The sequence below is a fragment of the Micromesistius poutassou genome, assembly GCF_964030765.1.
Source record: "Micromesistius poutassou genome assembly, chromosome: 1".
Lineage (NCBI taxonomy): Eukaryota > Metazoa > Chordata > Actinopteri > Gadiformes > Gadidae > Micromesistius > Micromesistius poutassou.
In genome coordinates this window covers 3,900,862-3,919,934 of record NC_140271.1, presented here as the reverse complement: position 1 = coordinate 3,919,934, position 19,073 = coordinate 3,900,862, and the positions used below count along the sequence as shown (strand labels likewise).

The 19,073-nt window shown below is 50.3% G+C and overlaps 2 protein-coding genes across 4 annotated transcripts in view; both read left to right on the top strand.

The window, feature by feature from the left end:
* The window catches only part of dock6 (dedicator of cytokinesis 6), a 46,934-nt gene extending 31,050 nt beyond the window's left edge, over nucleotides 1–15,884 (top strand). For all 3 annotated transcript variants that reach the window (XM_084488201.1, XM_084488200.1, XM_084488202.1), the window contains 20 exons: nucleotides 31–182; nucleotides 1,331–1,513; nucleotides 2,346–2,472; nucleotides 2,904–2,988; nucleotides 3,298–3,394; nucleotides 3,574–3,708; nucleotides 4,266–4,418; nucleotides 4,892–5,050; nucleotides 6,038–6,138; nucleotides 6,789–6,981; nucleotides 8,131–8,274; nucleotides 8,853–8,984; nucleotides 9,112–9,126; nucleotides 9,759–9,884; nucleotides 10,638–10,727; nucleotides 11,146–11,382; nucleotides 11,861–12,004; nucleotides 12,546–12,652; nucleotides 13,128–13,301; nucleotides 14,083–15,884. In XM_084488201.1, coding sequence (XP_084344327.1) covers nucleotides 31–182; nucleotides 1,331–1,513; nucleotides 2,346–2,472; nucleotides 2,904–2,988; nucleotides 3,298–3,394; nucleotides 3,574–3,708; nucleotides 4,266–4,418; nucleotides 4,892–5,050; nucleotides 6,038–6,138; nucleotides 6,789–6,981; nucleotides 8,131–8,274; nucleotides 8,853–8,984; nucleotides 9,112–9,126; nucleotides 9,759–9,884; nucleotides 10,638–10,727; nucleotides 11,146–11,382; nucleotides 11,861–12,004; nucleotides 12,546–12,652; nucleotides 13,128–13,301; nucleotides 14,083–14,125 — 2,597 coding nt within the window. In that variant the 3' untranslated portion in view covers nucleotides 14,126–15,884. The remainder of the gene's footprint in view (nucleotides 1–30; nucleotides 183–1,330; nucleotides 1,514–2,345; nucleotides 2,473–2,903; nucleotides 2,989–3,297; nucleotides 3,395–3,573; nucleotides 3,709–4,265; nucleotides 4,419–4,891; nucleotides 5,051–6,037; nucleotides 6,139–6,788; nucleotides 6,982–8,130; nucleotides 8,275–8,852; nucleotides 8,985–9,111; nucleotides 9,127–9,758; nucleotides 9,885–10,637; nucleotides 10,728–11,145; nucleotides 11,383–11,860; nucleotides 12,005–12,545; nucleotides 12,653–13,127; nucleotides 13,302–14,082) is intronic.
* A 756-nt stretch (nucleotides 15,885–16,640) lies between these two features.
* Nucleotides 16,641–19,073, top strand: part of kank2 (KN motif and ankyrin repeat domains 2) — a 21,576-nt gene continuing 19,143 nt past the window's right edge. Inside the window, exon 1 of the mRNA XM_084488204.1 lies at nucleotides 16,641–16,662. The gene's annotated coding sequence lies outside the window, so the exon portion shown is untranslated. The remainder of the gene's footprint in view (nucleotides 16,663–19,073) is intronic.

Genomic DNA, 19,073 nt, shown 5'->3' with positions numbered 1-19,073 from the left:
TCTATATTTATATCTTTCTTTTTTTTTTAGATAACTCTCCTTCTCGCGGCCGCCTCGCCTCCACCCTGGCGGACGGCGGTGACCCAGACAACGGCAGCACCATCAATCAGTCTGTCGCCATGGCGATCGCCGGCTCCCCGCTGCCGCACGCCAAGGCGAACGCCTTCGCCCTGCCAACGGTGGTGAGTAATAAACGGGAGAGGCCTGTGTGTGTGTGTGTGTGTGTGTGTGTGTGTGTGTGTGTGTGTGTGTGTGTGTGTGTGTGTGTGTGTGTGTGTGTGTGTGTGTGTGTGTGTGTGTGTGTGTGTGTGTGTGTGTGTGTGTGAGAATGTCACTGGACTTATATATAACCAAGTCATTATAGCAGGGGAGAGGTCTGTGGTTGTCAGTGCATGTATCGCTCAAAAAGGGCCGCTCCTACAAATGGCCTATTTGCAACCCGTTTCTCATGACAAAGTTGTTCAACGCTGAACAGCGCTGGTTGTTGTGATTTGTCCCACGTCTGTAAAATAATGAAAAATCATGGAGCTGAGTGGGACTGTACACATACGACACAATATCCGTTTTGAAAAGCGACGTGCCTTAAAATCTTTGACGGCTCCAGCCTATAATTATCACTATCTGTTATATGTACTGATCATTGTTCTCGATAGCAAAAAAATTTGCATGAGATGCTGACTTTTTACAAAAGACTGATGGCCTACTTTTAGTTATATGACAGGGAAACAACCTCAGAAACGAACGTCTCCAAAACACGGGTGTGCTAAAGAAGGCTTCAAATGCACACCGAGACGCACCCACTTATCATAATCCCCCTAATCCGCACACTGCCATTCGCTTGTCTATTTTTACACTAGTTACACAAGTGAAACTAAATTATAAATGAATCCTTTGAATGCGTAGGCTATTGGGGTGAAAGGACGGAGCATGAGCTCCTCTTCACTAGGCTATTTGAGGTACAGGGTTGAATCGTTTTTTTCCACTGGCGTGACTCTGTGATTTTCATGACGTTTATTTGTTAAGCGCCTGCTGTTAAAGCACCTTTATTTCCCCCATCCCTGTCCATGTGTTTCTATGTTAAAAAAAACCAAACTAATTGGGGTGGCGGGATTGTGTGCTCTGGGGTCTGAATCCTGGACGAGGGTTCTGGGCTCAAAGCCCTGTGACTCGCTCAGGAGAAAGTCAGTGATGACTGACTAACTATAGGACTAATTAACATGGAGGGGGGTGGTTAACCTGTGGTGAGCAGTGGCTCTGATGCCTATGTCTTTCCCGTCACCCTCCCCACCACCACCACCACCACCACCACCACCACCACCCCCACCACCAGGCCGGGCGCCAGTCCAGCTCCCTGTCGGCCGAGTGCAGCCGCACCCTGCTGGTGTGCTTCCTGTGGGTGCTGAAGAACGCCGACGCGGGCCTCCTGGAGCAGTGGGTGTCGGACCTGTCGGTGATGCAGATCAACCGCCTGCTGGACCTGCTGCACCTCTCCGTGTCCTGCTTCGAGTACAGGGTATGGAGACGCACACACTCACACAAACTCACTCTATCTCTATCTCTATCTCGCTCGCTCACTCACTCACTCACTCACTCGCTCGCTCGCTTGCTCGCTCGCTCACTCACTCACTCGCTCGCTCTCCACTCACTCGCTCACCTCACTCACTCACCACTCACTCACAAACCTCTCTCTCACTCACTCACAGCAGGCCAGCTTTATTATCACCACGGCGACACTGTTCTCCCGAGCCATCCATCGGTAATCAAAACAGGGCGGGGCGGGGGAACGCGTCAGGCCCCTCACACACACACACACACATGTTGCACATTACCGCTGGATGCCTAACAGCTGGTTGGGGTCCTCCTCCTCCTCTCCCCTTTCACCGGCGTGACATCATGGGAGGAGCGTGGCCCAATAGCTGGAGGTCCCTGGTGGATCCACAGATGCGACGGCTTCAAAGGGTGTGGTTTTGTTTTGGTGTCACACCGCCGCTGATCGGTTCATGCTGCCGGTGGCTGGAAGACGCAAACACTATTGATCGAACGCAGCTGGACGCTGAGCTCGGTTTGTCGCTGTGGTTTTGCTCGCTCCGCTTCGTGTCAGTATTTGTGTATCGCAAGATAGATCGCCGCCACATGACGTTTCGCTGGCAAACGCCAAGTCTTGATTTTGTTTTCAGCGTGCTCCTGCAATGTGTGTCGTCATCGTTGAAATGCAAATAAATAAAAAACGACGAAAGATTAATATACAGAAAACGCTGTCTATATGCACAAGCTTTGGCTGGCAATGGCCGGACCCCTGAAATCCTTATCGCTAACGTGTGTGTGTGTGTGTGTGTGTGTACCAGGGTAAGAAGGCCCTGGAGAGGATCAACAGCCTGACCTTCAAGAAGTCCCAGGACATGAAGGCCCGCCTGGAGGAGGCCATCCTGGGCACCATCGGGGCCCGCCAGGAGATGGTGCGCCGCTGCAGAGGTAACGCACACTCACACTTGTGTGTGTGTGTACACACACAAACACACGCACTCACACTTGTGCGTGTACACACACAAACACACGCACTCACACTTGTGCGTGTACACACACAAACACACGCACTCACACTTGTGCGTGTACACACACAAACACACGCACTCACATTTGTGCCTGTACACACTCACACTTCTGCGTGCACACACACACACACACTCACACTTCTGCTTGCGCGCACACACACACACACACACACACACACACACACACACACACACACACACACACACACACACACACACACACACACACACACACTTACACTTGTGCTTGTACACGCACACACACACACACACACACACACACACACTCCAGGTTAGTGAGGTTGATTGGTCAGTAAGTGAGTTCATGTTTTTGGTGTTTGTGTTTTCCAGAGAGAAGCCCTTACGGCAGCCAGGAGAACGTGCGCTGGAGGAAGAACATCACGCACTGGAGACAGAACGCCGACCGAGTCGATAAGTACGCTCCTTTATGAGACCCTAGGGCTGATGGGGCAGGACAAAACTCTTTCTTACATCACTATCTTTTATATCATTTTAGTTAACGGTTCATGATATTAATATACTTTTTGTTTGTCCATCATTGGCCTTTATTGTCATGCCAGGGGCAAGATTGTCAATTCGGTTTGGCTAAAATGATCTCCTAACTCAAAATAATAACGTGCGTTCTACTGTCTGCTGCTGCTTTTCATAGTGGTACAGTAGGGTGGCTCCGGAGGGAGCTGTGTGCGCACTATTCAAGGTGTGGTCTAACAAGGTCCCTCCACAGGACTAAGGCCGAGGTGGAGCAGGAGTCTGTGGTGGACGGGAACCTGGCGACAGAAGCCTCTCTGGTCGTACTGGACACACTGGAGATCGTCGTCAAGGTAACCCAAAACATCAGCGGGGAACAGGGGTGGATGCGGTGAACTGATGCTCGTCTGAATGAGCTCGTATGAGATCATGTCCCCTGTGTGTTGAGTCGTCAACATCCTAGCCTCCCTGGAGCTTAATATCAGGGGATTCCCTGTGTGTGTGTGTGTGTGTGTGTGTGCGTGTGGTCCAGACGGTGGTGGAGTCGGAGCTGAAGGAGAGCGTCCTGGGCGGGGTGCTGAGGGTCCTGCTCCACAGCATGGCGGGCAACCAGAGCGCCCTGTTCCTGCAGCACTGCTTCACCACGCAGCGGGCGCTGGTCTTCAAGGTCAGGCCTCTTCTGCCCCTTCTTCAACCCTCGGCGCTGTTATTCCTGTACAGGGGTAGCGTACAGGGGAGCGTGACACACGCAGACCGCTGAAGCTCTTGGCTCGCTCGGTGTACTCGCTTGAATAAACGTGCACATCACTAACAGACATTACACGTGAGAGTTTTATTGGTCACATACATATACAAGAACTGCAGTGAAATGAAAAGCGGCAGTGCCTGCAGAGATAGTGCAACATTCGAAATATTAAAATAAGGTGACAAATAGAATAAAAATATGAAATAAAATAACATTAACACAATTAGTCCTATATAGAATGACAAATCGAACAGTTTACAACTTAAGAAATGTGCAAAAACAATGAATAGAGGTATTCTAATTGAGGTAGTCGATGTTATATCTATGTGTCTGCGTGTGTGCATGAGTTGGACAGCATGTCTTCATCTGTTGACCAGTGAGGTTAACTGTGTGTGTGTGTGTGTGTGTGTGTGTGTGTGTGTGTGTGTGTGTGTGTGTGTGTGTGTGTGTGTGTGTGTGTGTGTGTGTGTGTGTGTCAGTTCCCGGAGATGCTGTTCGAGGAGGACACGGAGCTGTGTGCCGACCTGTGCCTGCGTCTCCTGCGCCACTGCAGCAGCAGCGTGGGGTCGGTGAGGAGCCACGCCTCCGCCTCCCTCTACCTCCTCATGAGGCAGAACTTTGAGATCGGCAACGTGAGTCCCTCCGCCCACCCCCCCCCCCCCCCCCCCCCCCCCCCCCCACTGTGTGTCCGTGTGTGTCTGTGTGTGCAGTAGAATAGTTTTACCTGGAGGCGTTTTCTATTGTTTTTTTTAAATTCCTCGTTATATATGGAAAGATGCAAAGTTTATGATTTTGTTTTGAGTTTATCATTATCCTCTACCTGGAAATGAATGAAACATCGAACTATCTTTTTAAACATGAAGCTGGTTTGGCCTCCTTTGTATCCTACCTGTGTTAAATGCATGGATTGCAGCTCTTCATGTGAATGTATTCTCGCTCCACGCAAAACGTCTCATGTAAAAAGTTGCATCCGATCGCGAGACATGGACACAGGCCTCCGCTGCTCATCGCTCCCCTGTGTGACCTTCGCACCGCAACGCGGTGACTCGTTCAGGCCATGCATCACGGCGGTGTCTGATAACGCTTTGTGTTCTTTGGGCGGCAGAACTTTGCCCGGGTGAAGATGCAGGTGACCATGTCCCTGTCCTCGCTGGTCGGGACGTCCCAGAACTTCAACGAGGACCACCTGCGGCGCTCCCTGAAGACCATCCTGACCTACGCAGAGGAGGACCACGAGCTCAGGGACACGCCCTTCCCGGAGCAGGTAGGGAGAGCAAGCCATGTGACCGCTCTGTGTGCGTGCATATCTCGGAGGGAGGAGCTGCTAGGGCCGTCACAGTGCAGATCTTTCGATCCTTGTTGGCGCTGGTGGATTTTGGTAATTCCGGATGCCAGATTTCATACCACAGGAAATCCATAGGAACAATTCTTGACATTTCAATGATGTTATGTCAATACGTCTACATTAACATTAGGTTTGTGCTAACGTCAACCGATTAAACAAAGCACAAAGGACTTTAAACGGCAGTTTATATGCAGGAAAATACGTGGCATTTTTTTGAGACAAATTCAGCGAGATTGAGGTCAGCGTCACCACGACCAACAACATGTGTTATTAGTTCAGTGAGACTTTCCGGATGGCTGATTTGAAACCACATGAAAAAAATCCATCCAGACTTTTCTTGATCAATGTTGTAACTTCAATGTCTCTACGTTAACATTAACACTTTGAGTTAACCTCAACCAAGTTAAGAACCCAGAGGAGGCTTTGGTGTTTAATGTCTGTAACCAAACCGCAGTTTATAAGGCAAGGCAACTTTATTTATAGAGCACTTTTCAAAGGGCTTCACGTAGATACAATAAAACGAAACAATAAAAGATAAGAAGTAAAAGAAAACAAAGGCAAAGTAAAAAAAAATGCATTGTAGAAAGTGCAATGTGTTTAGGATTTAGCAGAACGCTAAAGCAAACGTACAATAAAATGAAGTAATAAAAATAAAATGGATATGCAAAAGAAAAAATAGGCAAAGTTAATATAAGCAAGAAAATTAGAATTGAGTTCAGCAGCACCATGTTGTCATCACCACAGTGGGTCAGTGTGACACCGACTTCAGCCCGTACTACTGCTGCAGAGAGACCTTTAATTGACGCTGGGCTCTTTTTATATCCCTTGCTATCAGGCACACAGAGTGCTGTTGATGGTTTTGAGGACCGCAGTGATTGGGGTTGTGTTCTTGTGCTGTGACCTCAGGTCCAGGACTTGGTGTTCAACCTGCACATGATCCTGACCGACACGGTCAAGATGAAGGAGCACCAGCACGACCCAGAGATGCTCATTGACCTCATGTACAGGTACTGCCCGTGCCCGTGCACTCCCACACACACACACACACACACACGCGGGCACACACACACACACACACACACACACACACACACACACACACACACACACACACACACACACACACACACACACACACACACACACACACACACACACACACACACACGAACGCGCACATGTATACACACACATGCACACACACACACACACGCACGCACGCACGCACGCACGCGCACACACACATACACATGAACACACATGCACGTGAACACACATGCACATGAACACACATACACATGAACACACACACACACATGTACACACACACACTGACTCCCATGCATGAACAACACTGATAAGCAACAGGACCACACAGGACTCTTTATTTCTAATATAAATAATATATAATTATAGAATTACATTAGGAACATATTTGTTCTTGTTTATACGTATTCCAAGCTTTTACTTTATCGCTTTTTTTATTTATTTGGGGTGACAAATGGCCCTCCTGTGCTTCTGCTGGACCACCCAACTCAATGAATAAACAATATCTCATCTTATCGAGTAACGGACTCAAAGCAAAAACGCCAATCCCCTCTCCTCTCCATCCTCTCTCCTCGTGGCCCCTCCCCGCCCTCCCCCTCTCTCCCCCCAGGATCGCCAAGGGCTACCAGAACTCTCCGGACCTGCGTCTCACGTGGCTCCAGAATATGGCCGGCAAGCACTCTGAGCGGGGCAACCACGCCGAGGCGGCCCACTGCCTGGTGCACAGCGCCGCCCTGGTGGCCGAGTACCTCAACATGCTGGAGGACTGCCGCTACCTCCCCATTGGCTGCGTCACCTTCCAGGTCAGCGCCGCTACCGCCGCCGTTATTGGTTGGTCTGTGCTAATCGCCTGCTCAGTAGTGCGTAAGGGCGTCACACACACACAAGGGATAGACGTTTAGAAATCCAGACCCACATCTAGAAAGCTGTAGGGTCTGGCTACGAGTAATGAAAACGGCCCAACTCGAGGGGCGGCACCAAGCACGCGTTTGTAAATATCACTGCACGCAATTGGATAACACTACGACCAATCAGAAGAATACAAGGGGTGACGAATCCAGACCAGCGGAGCTAACCAATAGATACTTTCCGTATCCGGTCGGTAAAACGGCAACGCTTTAGGCCCGCCTATATCAGACACACCGAATGTGATTGGTTAATGGTTTGGGCCAGGGGAATCGACGAGGAGTGAGTATATTCCCAGAGTGACTCGCTGAGCAAATTCAAATTGTGCGCTCGCGAGAACTCTGGGTTTCCAGGCTAGGTGAAAGGGGCATTTCGCATTTTTTCCGCTTTATATTTGTTTTGGCCAATCGCGTCGCTGGAGGCGGGGGTCTGTAAGCACAACGTGGACCAGCAGAACCCCGGCCAGCGCTGGTAAACGTTCCCCGATGGGAAGACGAGCTGAAACATTCCGTGAGGAAAGCAACATTCCTCTAAAAAAAAAAAAAAAAAAGGCATCTGTGAAGGTTTTCCTAATCCACACACCGTGCAGCCTGGAGAGAAAAAACACTTCTTCAGATCCCTCCTGAAAGCTGCGTCCACTCGTGGGCGAATGAGTTTAGTCTCCCCTAGAACATCTCTGTAGCAAAGGCAGGAAACAAGGCGTGTCCTCCCCAGAGTGTTCTGCTACAACGCCGTGGCAGGACTGCTACAGCAGAGATAAGGTTGACCCCCCCCCGGCCCCCCTGCACCCCTGACCGGGTGGGGTGGGGTGGGGTGGGGTGGGGTGGGGTGGGGTGGGGTGCTGAAGGAGACCAGGCACATTTCTCCTGTTGATCTCCGTTGAGTAACGACTCCAGCTGCCTCCAGAGGTGCTGCAGATGGCCGACTCCCCCACCCCCGCCAGACCTCTCCGCGCTTATTGTTATGACTCTGTACTTCACCGTGTGTTTCATTACTCTTTCTGACCCCCTCCACCTCCTCCACCCCCTCCACCCCTCTCCTCGCAGAACATTTCCTCCAACGTGCTGGAGGAGTCGGCGGTGTCGGATGACATCCTGTCCCCAGAGGAGGAGGGCATCTGCACGGGGAAGTACTTCAGCGAGTCGGGCCTTGTGGGCCTCCTGGAGCAGGCAGCTGCCTCCTTCAATATGGTACGCGTCTCGCGTGAACCCCCTGGCCCCCCCCCTGCCCCCCCGCCCCCCCCCCCCCCCCCCCCCCCGCCTGCCCCGGGACATGCTGGCCGCGTGCTGGCAGGGGTTTTACAGCTCTGGCCATCACGCTCCAAGGAGCAGTGGGTTATGAAGCCGGCCCGACACTGAAGAGGCTCTATTGTCTGTTGACCGCCCTTTCCTCCCCTCTCTCCCCTCTCTCGCCCCCCTGCTCACCCCTCCCCTCTCCCCCCCAACCCCCTCATTCCCTGGCTCTCCCCTCTCTCCCCCCCTCTCTCGTCCTGCTGTCCCCTTGCTCCCCCTTCTCTCCCCTTCTCTCTCCTCCTTGCTCTCTCCCCCCTCTCCCCCCTGCTCGCCACATTCTCTCCCCCCCTCCCCTGCTCTCCCCTCTCCCCCCCAACCCCTCATTTCCTGGCTCTCCCCCCCCCCCCCCTCTCCTCCTGCTGTCCCTTCGCTCCCCCTTCTCCCCCCTTCTCCCTCCCCTCCCTCCCCCCTTTCCCTCCTGCTCACCGCACTCTCTCCCCTGCTCTCCCCTCTCCCCTTCTCTCCCCCTCTCTCAGGCCGCCATGTATGAAGCCATAAACGAGGTCTACAAGATCCTGCTGCCCGTCCACGAGGCCAACAGGGACTTCAAGAAGCTGGCCGCGGTCCACGGCAAGCTGCAGGACGCCTTCAACAAGGTCTACAACCAGGTCAGTCCCCCTCGCCCCTATGGTGCGGGACCTAACGCCACCTGGCTGCATCACCAGAACAGCCAACATCACGTGTGTTTTCCAATCACTTATCCCCTCTCTCCTCTCCGTCTCACCCCTCTTACAGAGCTCCGGGTGGGAGGTAGGACGTCTACTGGTCGCCGTCTGCGGGGCTAAATATGTTTTACATCGTTGGATAAATGACTTCATGTTCCCTTGTATGCTGGCGTCAAAAGGTGTTGTAATCTTATTTCCTTTTCTCCTGGGTGGTTCCATTGCCTACTCGATGGGATGAATGTTTCACTGGTGAGTACGCTCAAGTTCCCTCACGCAAACAGAAACATTAATGTGCCGTCTGCGTTTGTTCGGTTTATGCAACACATGACAGTAGTCACGAGATGCTATTTTCCCAAAGGTATGTTTGCTGCTCACTGGTTTCAGCAAGACGCACATTGCTTAAACATGCATTGCTAATTTGCGCTCCAATTTGTGTTCTTCTGCTGTTGCCAACTTCAGTGTCTCAGAGTCTCCAGTGAGTTGGACGGTCTCTAACCATCAGTGCATCTCACATCCTGATGATACCTTTTATTTAATTAGACTGTCTCTGTGGAAGCTGTAGCTATTCACAAACGTGTTTAAATATATTTAAAAAAAAAAGGTCCCCACTCCCACAGACTCTGAATCTGCTCACCTAGTTTCTTCTACTTCCTTCTCCTCCCTCTCCTCCTCCTCCTCCTCCTCCTCCTCCTCCTCCTCGTCTCTCCAGGTCCACAGAGGATGTTTGGGACGTACTTCCGCGTGGGCTTCTACGGCTGCCGCTTCGGAGACCTGGACGAGCAGGAGTTTGTCTACAAGGAGCCGTCCATCACCAAGTTAGCGGAGATCTCTCACCGCCTGGAGGCAAGGCGCCGCGCCGACATATCGGCGCATAACGGGGCTAGCTCTGCCAATAGCGCACATAGCGCACATAAGCTAACGTATCGGAAAAGCGTAGGAGTGCTCTGACGCTGACACACAGCATCACACGGTAGCTCTGAGGCTAAGCTAAGCTAACGTGTCGCAATAGAATGGGAGTGCTCTGACGCTAACATACAGTACAGCACTAGCTCTGGCGCTAACATAAGCTAACGTATCGCAATAGAATCGGAGTGCTCTGGCGCTAACATAAGCTAACGTATCACAATAGAATCGGAGTGCTCTGGCGCTAACATAAGCTAACGTATCGCAATAGAATAGGAGTGCTCTGGCGCTAACATAAGCTAACGTATCGCAATAGAATCTGAGTGCTCTGACGCTAACATAAGCTAACGTATCACAATATAATAGGAGTGCTCTGATGTTTATATTCATTATCACCCTGGCTCTGACACTAACAAAGCCAAGTATACCCAACACGTCAAAGTAATATAGGAGGGCTCTGAAGCTAGCTAACATATCACATTAGTGCAAGTATAGGAGCACACCAACAAGGCCCCTTTTGGCTGAATAGTACTGCACCATATTTTCTCATTTGGCGAACACAGCCAATGCCGCAGCTGTTTCGTCTATTTGAGCGGCGCCATCTGATGATCGCACAGTATTTTAATGATCAGCGGATGATTTGGTTTCTGTGACCGTAGGAAAAGGTTGTGAACGCTTGCTTTTTGCATGCAGGAGTTTTACTGTGAACGTTTCGGCGATGACGTGGTGGAAATCATCAAGGACTCCAGCCCGGTGGACAAGAACAAACTGGACCCCAACAAGGTAGCAGACAAACCTCCCGGGAAGCTCTCCCAGACATTAAGGAAAACACAGCAGCGTGTTTCAGGTTCAACGGAGTCGGCGCTGACAGAAAGCAGCAGTATAGCCATGCCTAGCGATGAGTTCTTTCAGTCATATTTCATTTCATCATTATGAACAAATGTGACATACCGTGTGTCGTTTGACTGTCTGTCTAGCCACCAGAGTAGAAGAAACTAGTCTCGTTACAAGTTTTTATTTTCTTAGATTTTTTTAAAACATGGCCCCAGTTGTCCATCATCAAAGTGGGCGGGACCACCCAGCTCCACACGGGGCGTTCCCCGACCCCGCCCCTGACCCCCCCCCCCCCCCCCTCCCCTGTGTGTGTGTGTGTGTGTGTGTGTGTGTGTGTGTGTTCCCGCGTGCGGCCCCCCCCGTCCAGGCCTACCTGCAGATCACCTACGTGGAGCCCTTCTTCGACACGTACGAGCTGAAGGAGCGGATCACGTACTTCGACAAGAACTACAACCTGCGCACCTTCATGTACTGCACGCCGTTCACGCTGGACGGCCGCGCCCACGGCGACCTGCACGAGCAGTACAAGCGCAAGACCATCCTCACCATGCTGCACGCCTTCCCCTACATCAAGACCCGCGTCAACGTGCTGCAGAAGGAGGAGGTGGGAGGCCTGGAGGGTGGGGGGGGGCGGGAGGACCCAACGATGTGGAGAGGGTAGATGGATAGATGAATACTTTATTGATCACCAGGGAAATTCACAGTCACAGTAGCTTGAGCACGGCACACACACGGCATACACATACAAACATAAGCAAGATCAAATCAAATATCCACGTTGGATAATATGGACGATATGGCCTGCTCCTGAATTGTATCTGTAACTCGTTGTCGCTTTTGTCCGGAACACCATCGCTTAAATAGTATCAGTCTCCAATCATCAGTCGGAAATTAGCTTTAATCCTGCTTGTATTTATTGTTTTTTTGTTGTGTCCTATGACCATCACTCAAAGTGATTCGTAATGATGTTAGGGTGAGCCCTGACGCCAAAACTCCTGGTCTGATTTACTTCAGGTCACGCTATAAATCACACGTTAGTTCAGCTCAAAGAAGCTGCTGCCCTGACCCTCTCCGTCGTGCAGATCATCCTGGTCCCTATGGAGGTGGCCATCGAGGACATGCAGAAGAAGACCCAGGAGCTGGCCTTCGCCACGCACCAGGACCCCTCCGACTCCAAGATGCTGCAGATGGTGCTGCAGGGCAGCGTGGGCACCACCGTGAACCAGGTGGGCCTCCGTTCACGTCCCCCCCCCCACGCCGCTGGCCTCCTGAGAGGCTCTCCGTGACCTCCTGGAGCTATGAGGACAATAATAAATACATCGGTGTGAGGAATGGGGACCAGCATTCCTTGGCGTGTGCGTCACCGTCTTGTCTCTCTTCTCCCCCCCCCCCCCCCCACTCTCGCTGTCTCTCCCCCTACTTTCTCTCCCACTCTCTTTTACCTCCCCCCGCTCATTCTCTCCCCCCGATTACCTCCACGTCTGTCTGTCTGTCTGTCGCTCTGTCTGTCTCTGTCTGTCGGTCTCTATCTCCGTCTCTCTCTGTCTCCGTCTGTCTGTCTCTCCCTCTCTCTCTCTGTCTCTCTGTCTCTGTCTCTCTCTCTCTTTCTCTCTCTCTCTCTCTGTCTCTCTCTCTCTCTCTCTCTCCCTCTGTCTCTCTGTCTGTCTCTGTCTCTCTCCCTCTCCCTCTCTCTCCCTCTCCCTCTCCCTCTGTCTCTCTCTCTCTCTCTCTCTCTCTCTCTCTATCTCTCTCTCCCCCCCCTCCCAGGGGCCCTTGGAGGTGGCCCAGGTCTTCCTCTCTGAGATCCCTGAGGACCCCAAGCTGTTCCGCCACCACAATAAGCTGCGGTTGTGCTTCAAGGACTTCACTAAGAGGTGAGGACTGACGTCTACAACAACAAACAATCAGACAAACAAACAGACAACCACTCAGGATTAATACAGCGAGGCAGGAGATGGGAAAAAAACTAGTGATCGGCCGATGTATCGGCCGATATTTGCATTTTTTACGTGTATCAGCATCGGCCGATTTTCTTTTTTGCTGATTTTTATTTTTTATTATTTTATTTTTATTTTTATTTTTTTCCCGGCATGATTTACAGACAGTTCAACAAATGTTCCTTTTATAACTTGAGACTTGTAACATTTTTTATCATCATTGTGTCATTTTAATGACGTTACTTGGAGCAGTATCGACTCCAAATATCGGCTAAGGCTGATGGAATAAAAGCTGTAACGGTATCGGCCATAAAAAAACAACAACATATCGGTGGATCCCTAGAAAAAAGCCTCCTGAAAAGGCCCTGGTTGAGTGTCTCTCCCTCCCTCCCGCCCCGCCCGGCCCCCCCAGGTGTGAGGACGCCCTGCGGAAGAACAAGACCCTGATCGGGCCGGACCAGAAGGAGTACCACCGCGAGCTGGAGAGGAACTACAACAAGCTGAAGGAGGCGCTGGGGCCGCTCATCAACCGCAAGATCCCCCAGCTGTACCGCCCGCTGGCGGTGCAGGCCACGCAGATACAGCGGTGAGCCCAGACGCTGAGCACACACACATACGCGCACATATACACACACACGCTCACATGCACACACACGCACACACACAAGCACACGCAGATACAGCGGTAAGCCGAGACGTTAAGTACACACACACACACGCACACACACAAGCACACGCAGATACAGCGGTGAGCCCAGACGCTGAGCACACACACACACACACATACACACACACACGCTCACATGCACGCACAGAAAAACTACACTTGAAGAATGAAAGAAATGACCTCAGACTTCTCCACATAATACAGCGAAGAATCACGGAAACACAATAGTAACGTGACACCAGACTCAGTCTAAAGCCCTTCACATATACACACTCACACTCACTTACACACACACACTCTGCTCTGAGGCTTTTAAGTCAAGCTCTGAGGTAATACAGTATCGTGTGGGTATAGACTATCCCCCATAAAAGCCACATGTTCCTTACAGCCAGATAAGACTCTATGCTACTATAATACTCATTCACTGACTCATTCATATTAAAAAGTGAAATGTTATTGAAATCATGTCCTTTTAGGGGGAAAAGGCCTCATCTGCACTGCATGAATGAACAGTATATTTACAGTATATTTATTTAGTGTTTTGATTCCTCTTGTGGGGGAAAAAAACGTCAAAATAAGCAAGAGCCATTCCGTTGAGATGAATGGGCACTCTGCGTGGCGTGTACACACGTCCGCTTTACCTCTCCAGCGTGATGACAAAGTGAAGCACCTCATGCCTTTTTGTTTTTCCTCCTGACAGGAACTCCTACAACAGGTCGAGTCTGCGACGAGTGGACTGCTGAAGTACAGGAGAGACACGCCAGGCTGTAATCCTCCGTCCTGCCCTCACCAGCCCCCCCCTTCCCCTCTCTCTCTCTCTCTCTCTCTCTCTCTCTCTCTCACTCTCACTCTCACTCTCACTCACACTCACACACACACACACACACCGAACACACACACACACGTACACACAGGGAGCCCACCAACTGTCACAGACCCAGCCATCCTGTCCTAGCTGCTCTAGCTTGTTAATTCCCCTCCCCCTCCACTCATCTCCGCCGCCAGCCAGTCACGGCATATTAGCCGGTCGACCCTGAACCCCTCCCTGTTCGGACTCACACCACCACCACCACCACCACCACCACCTCTCCCTCCCCCTTCTCACTCCTACAGGGCGGGGGGGGGGGGGAATATGAAAACTGGCCGGCACCACTGTTTCAACTCACACTTTATCTTTGCTGTAAACTCATGGTCCTTTCGTAGAGTGCCTCTCACGCCCCCACCCCAGGGGAAGCCACAGCTCCAGGAGTCGCCCTCCAGACACCGATGACCAAAAACGCGCGTCTTCCCTTCCTCCACCTCCTCCTCTGCTCCTGCTGCTGCTGCTGCTGCTGCTGCGCCGTCCCGGGCCCCAGCCTACACTAGCCCCCGCCTACACTAATTTCAGGTCTCCTCAAATAGTCTCCGAGGAGCAGGCAGTGATTGCATGCTTCGGCCCCAGGGATGAATTGTTTGCGTTTTGTTTTATTTTATTTTGAGGGCCTGACGGAGGCCTCCCTCCAGTCAGTCTCTCTCTCTCTCTCAGTCTTCTCTTCCGTTTTTTTACTCCCGGTCTGGCGACATGATGTTTTGCTGTGAAGGAATACTGGAGGTCACACGGTCTTGACTGTCTGCACTGTGTGGCCTTATTCAACGTCGTTGTCGTTGTCGTTGTTGTTGTTTTTGTTTTGTTTTTCAAACGGGACCACCACCACTACTTACGGCGTCGGGAGATCCGCCCCCACCCCAGCCCGGGTTAGATCCTAGAGCCGAACGTCTTGACATTCCTCTCACTTTAAGCTCGACTCTCTCCGGCGATTTCATCCTCCGTTTAGGAGAATCCGTTACGCGAAGGTAGTAGTGACCCGTGGACTCTGTACCCCCGGTCTGAACGTAGAACACTAGTACTAGTTAACGAGTCCCGTTTTTATTTCAACGAGACCCGACGTGACTGACATGGTATTTAGTAAAAGGATATATGAAACACTATGAAATGGTCTTGTAATGCACTGACGGAGCTGGAGCTGAGTCACCCCACCGTGGGGAAGACTGGAGACGCCCCGGGCCCTAGCAGCCTGGCCCTCTACCCCCCCCACACCCGTCGGAACATTTTTAACGTTGACCTGTAGAGCTTCACGAAGATCACGCGATCTTCACGAAGATCACGCATATCTTTTAATGCTGGCTTCTTCCCTCCATGTTAATCTGTTTTTAGAAAAGAAAAGGAAAAGCGGTTAAAACTGGTTCCAGGAACATTCAATGGTTTTGTCGTAAGTTAGGGAAGGAAGATTTCTGATTATTATTTCTGTTTTTTTATTTTGTATCCACTGGTTTTAGAACTACTGTATATGTATTACATTGCACTATTGTAAACAAACCGCAGCACCTACCACTGTAACTACTTGTTTGTCATTTCTGCTTTTGTAATTTTTTCACAAAGTTGACCAAAATTTGTATTTTACCAAATCTGGATTTTTTTTTATTTATTCAGTCATTTTTACTGCTTTCTATTAAACTTCTCTACTTTAAATAGTGCCTCTAATTGCTTTCATGGGGTTACTCCTGCATGCATCTTGTTGGATCATATTTGAGGGATTTTATTGGTTTACAGACCATATGCCGCTAATGTTTTAGGACACTAGAACATTCATCCAATTTAAGGATCAATTTGCATTAGCCGCCTTGTCTGCGCTGCTGTAAAGTCACTCCGACCCGGTTGAGGACTCCACCCCACCCCACCCCCGGTTTCCTTTATCTTTATTTTCAACATTTACTGCAGAACTCTGGTTTTCAACATAACGTTGCGTTATGTGTCTAGTAAAATAACTAAACCGTCTGGATTCTGCCCTACCACCCACACAGCATGTATAAACTCCTGGCATTAATCATAACAACTATAAGTCAACTTTCATACAGTGAATTGGCTATGGCTGTCCCACCATGACGTCATTGCATGGCTTTAATTCGGGGACAACGTTTTCTTGGAAATCATAATATTGCTCTCTTAGAGAGGCGTTGCTCTTCAAACATGTCCGTGTCGAATTGTGATGCTACATAGGCCAATATAACTCGTTGTGGGCTGGCTGTGTGCATCATACCCACATTCTTCAATCAAGCCATTCACTCGCCACATATGTATGCGGCTGGCCCTTTAAGACCCGCGGTGGAGGGGTAGGGGGGAGGTGGGGGTGTGTGTGTGTGTGTGTGTGTGTCTGTCGGTGAGTCTTGGCTGCAGTGTTTTTGTCTCCCTGTCAGTGAGCGCCGATGGGCAGAAGCGACTAAAAGGATACCCAGAGGATAGGTAAGGACAACAAACACACTACAATACATGCGCGGGTCATTCGCCTTGGGAATGGTCTTCCAGTTCGCCTTTTAGTTTAGTAGAAAATGTTGTTTGCTGGGAGAGTTTCTTTTGTAGACAACGTGGTCATGCCCATGTCTCTGGGTCCGAATTAGCGGATTCTATATTGTCAAGATCATCCAGTCTAAACGGTGCGAGTCTTGGTATTGAATTGCAAGTGTGTGTGTTTGTGTGTGGATGCTCATTGCGCAGCATAATAATATTTCCTAAGTGGCTATTTGGTTGTTTTATTGTAGTCTGGTGATTATTCGTCCAGTGCGCGTTTTTTTGGTCCAGATTTATGATGAGGAACTCATGCGCTCCACACAGCATCAGAGCGCGCACAATGCCTGCTGTGTGCCACCGGTTAATACGCTCCGTGCGATAATTCCCCCCCCCCCCCATCGAATATAGACTCGATTATGTGTTGGACTGAACCATTCGTTTGTTTAGAATTTATTTATTCAATGGATTTGAGCGTTAGGGTCACAGGCTACGCGTCGTGCTATATCCTACGGTTTTATTTAGTGATGGTGAGGCTGCATTTGAACGCGTGTGCGTGTATCATCTAAATAGGCCCATAAAAGTTTTTCGAATGACTACATCGATCCTCTTTGAATACACATCTTAACGTTTGAAAGCTGTATTATCAGAACCCCCGATGATGGCGACTCCAGGGAGAGGGCGCGACCGTGCATTCTGCGAGCCTCCATTATTTCCAGATGTTCATCACATTTTCGTTGCCGCGTTTCCCCTCAAATTTGTTTACCTAACCACGAGACAACCAGCTAAACTCCACGGAGGGTAGACTGCACCCCGCGGTGAAGCGATGTTGATATCAATACACATAAATCATGTCATCATACGGGACTGAGGACTGGAGAGTCAACGTTCAAAAAAGTTTCGTCAGGGAGAAAAATATCAGATTTATGTCTGAGGCTGCAGGGCAAGGGTTAGGTTTTGACTTAGAGTCGTTGTACTTTAATGACAGGGTGACTGAATTTGGCATCTATTGTCATGCCTAAATCGTATCAATGTGTAGTTTAATTGTTTTAAATAGTGGGTTATTAAAATAGTCTTTTGATCATGAATACGACGTGGTGGTTTAGTGATGGACTTCCATCATGTCGGTTGGAGTCAAGATGGGGTTCACTTCTTCACCAGGTTCCGGCCAGCTGCTACGATGCTGGAATGTGATTTGTTTCTTGGGCTGCAACATTTAAACCAAGGGGCGCTGTATTGGAATTCCACCCCCAGGAATGTCAATTTATAAAGCCCTTTAGGACCACACGCCGGGCCCATGGTTAACCGGGGCTACACGTCTAGTTATTAATGAGGTTGAGTGTTTTGAGTGCGTTGACTCTAATCCAACTGATGAGTGTCCGTTCGCTGAGCAGTGTCACTTTGATGCCCTCTGCTCATTTCAAACGACACATAATTGTATTTTCGTATGTTCCTTTAATAATGCAATTTAAAGGGTTGACGTTGTTCGTGTTGTTGTTGGAGTAGGTCTATATCGCACCTCATGTACTTTATTGTAGGCCTACTGTCCTAAAGTTTGTTGTTTACAACTCTCTTATAGATGACATGTTGCTGTTCATTTTCTTTGAAGGCTGCGTAACGTTTGGATTCAAAGTCGAAATTCCAGCTAATTGCCGCAGCCACAAAGATTAGATAAAGTGTTGGAGCGGAGAATTCTGTGAACGTGGCCACTGAGTAATCTGTACATTACTGTATGGGCCGTGTCAGGGATTAAGGACCCACATAGGGGCTAGGGGCTAATCCTTGTACTCTTCACCTATTGACTCAAGTGAGGGCAACGTTTTAAGAAACCCATAGTTACAGCGGGGGAAACCCCCTTAGCTCGTTAAATAATCTAGTTTAATCTCTTTTAATTCAATAATCAGCCCCCCCCCCACCCCCAAATAAATAAAAATCAGGACAGACTACAAGGGTGTAGTTGTACTTTGTGACTTGTCCGCTGCAAGGATAGGGTTAGGGCTTGCGTCTTGTTCTCTGTGTGATTGTGTGTGTGTGTGTGTGTGTGTGTGTGTGTGTGTTTATAGTCTGGTGGTTCAGCAGAGCCAACTGATTATTGAGTCAGGAAGCCGCCTGATGAGAATCTCCTGAGAAGGAACCACTTTAGCACAACATCAACACGGCCGCTAGATTACTTCCTGTTGCCCCCTTCGCCGCGCCGTCCCCGACCGTACCGCCGCACACGCTGACCCGCGGGTTTAACCCCGGTACGGCACCCTCCCGCTCTCCCACCCCCCACACCCCCACACCCCCGCCCCTGACGGTCTGGCCTACGTCTGCCTCCCCCTCCCCCTCCCTCCCTCCCTCCCTCCTCCTCCCACACTCTTCCTCCC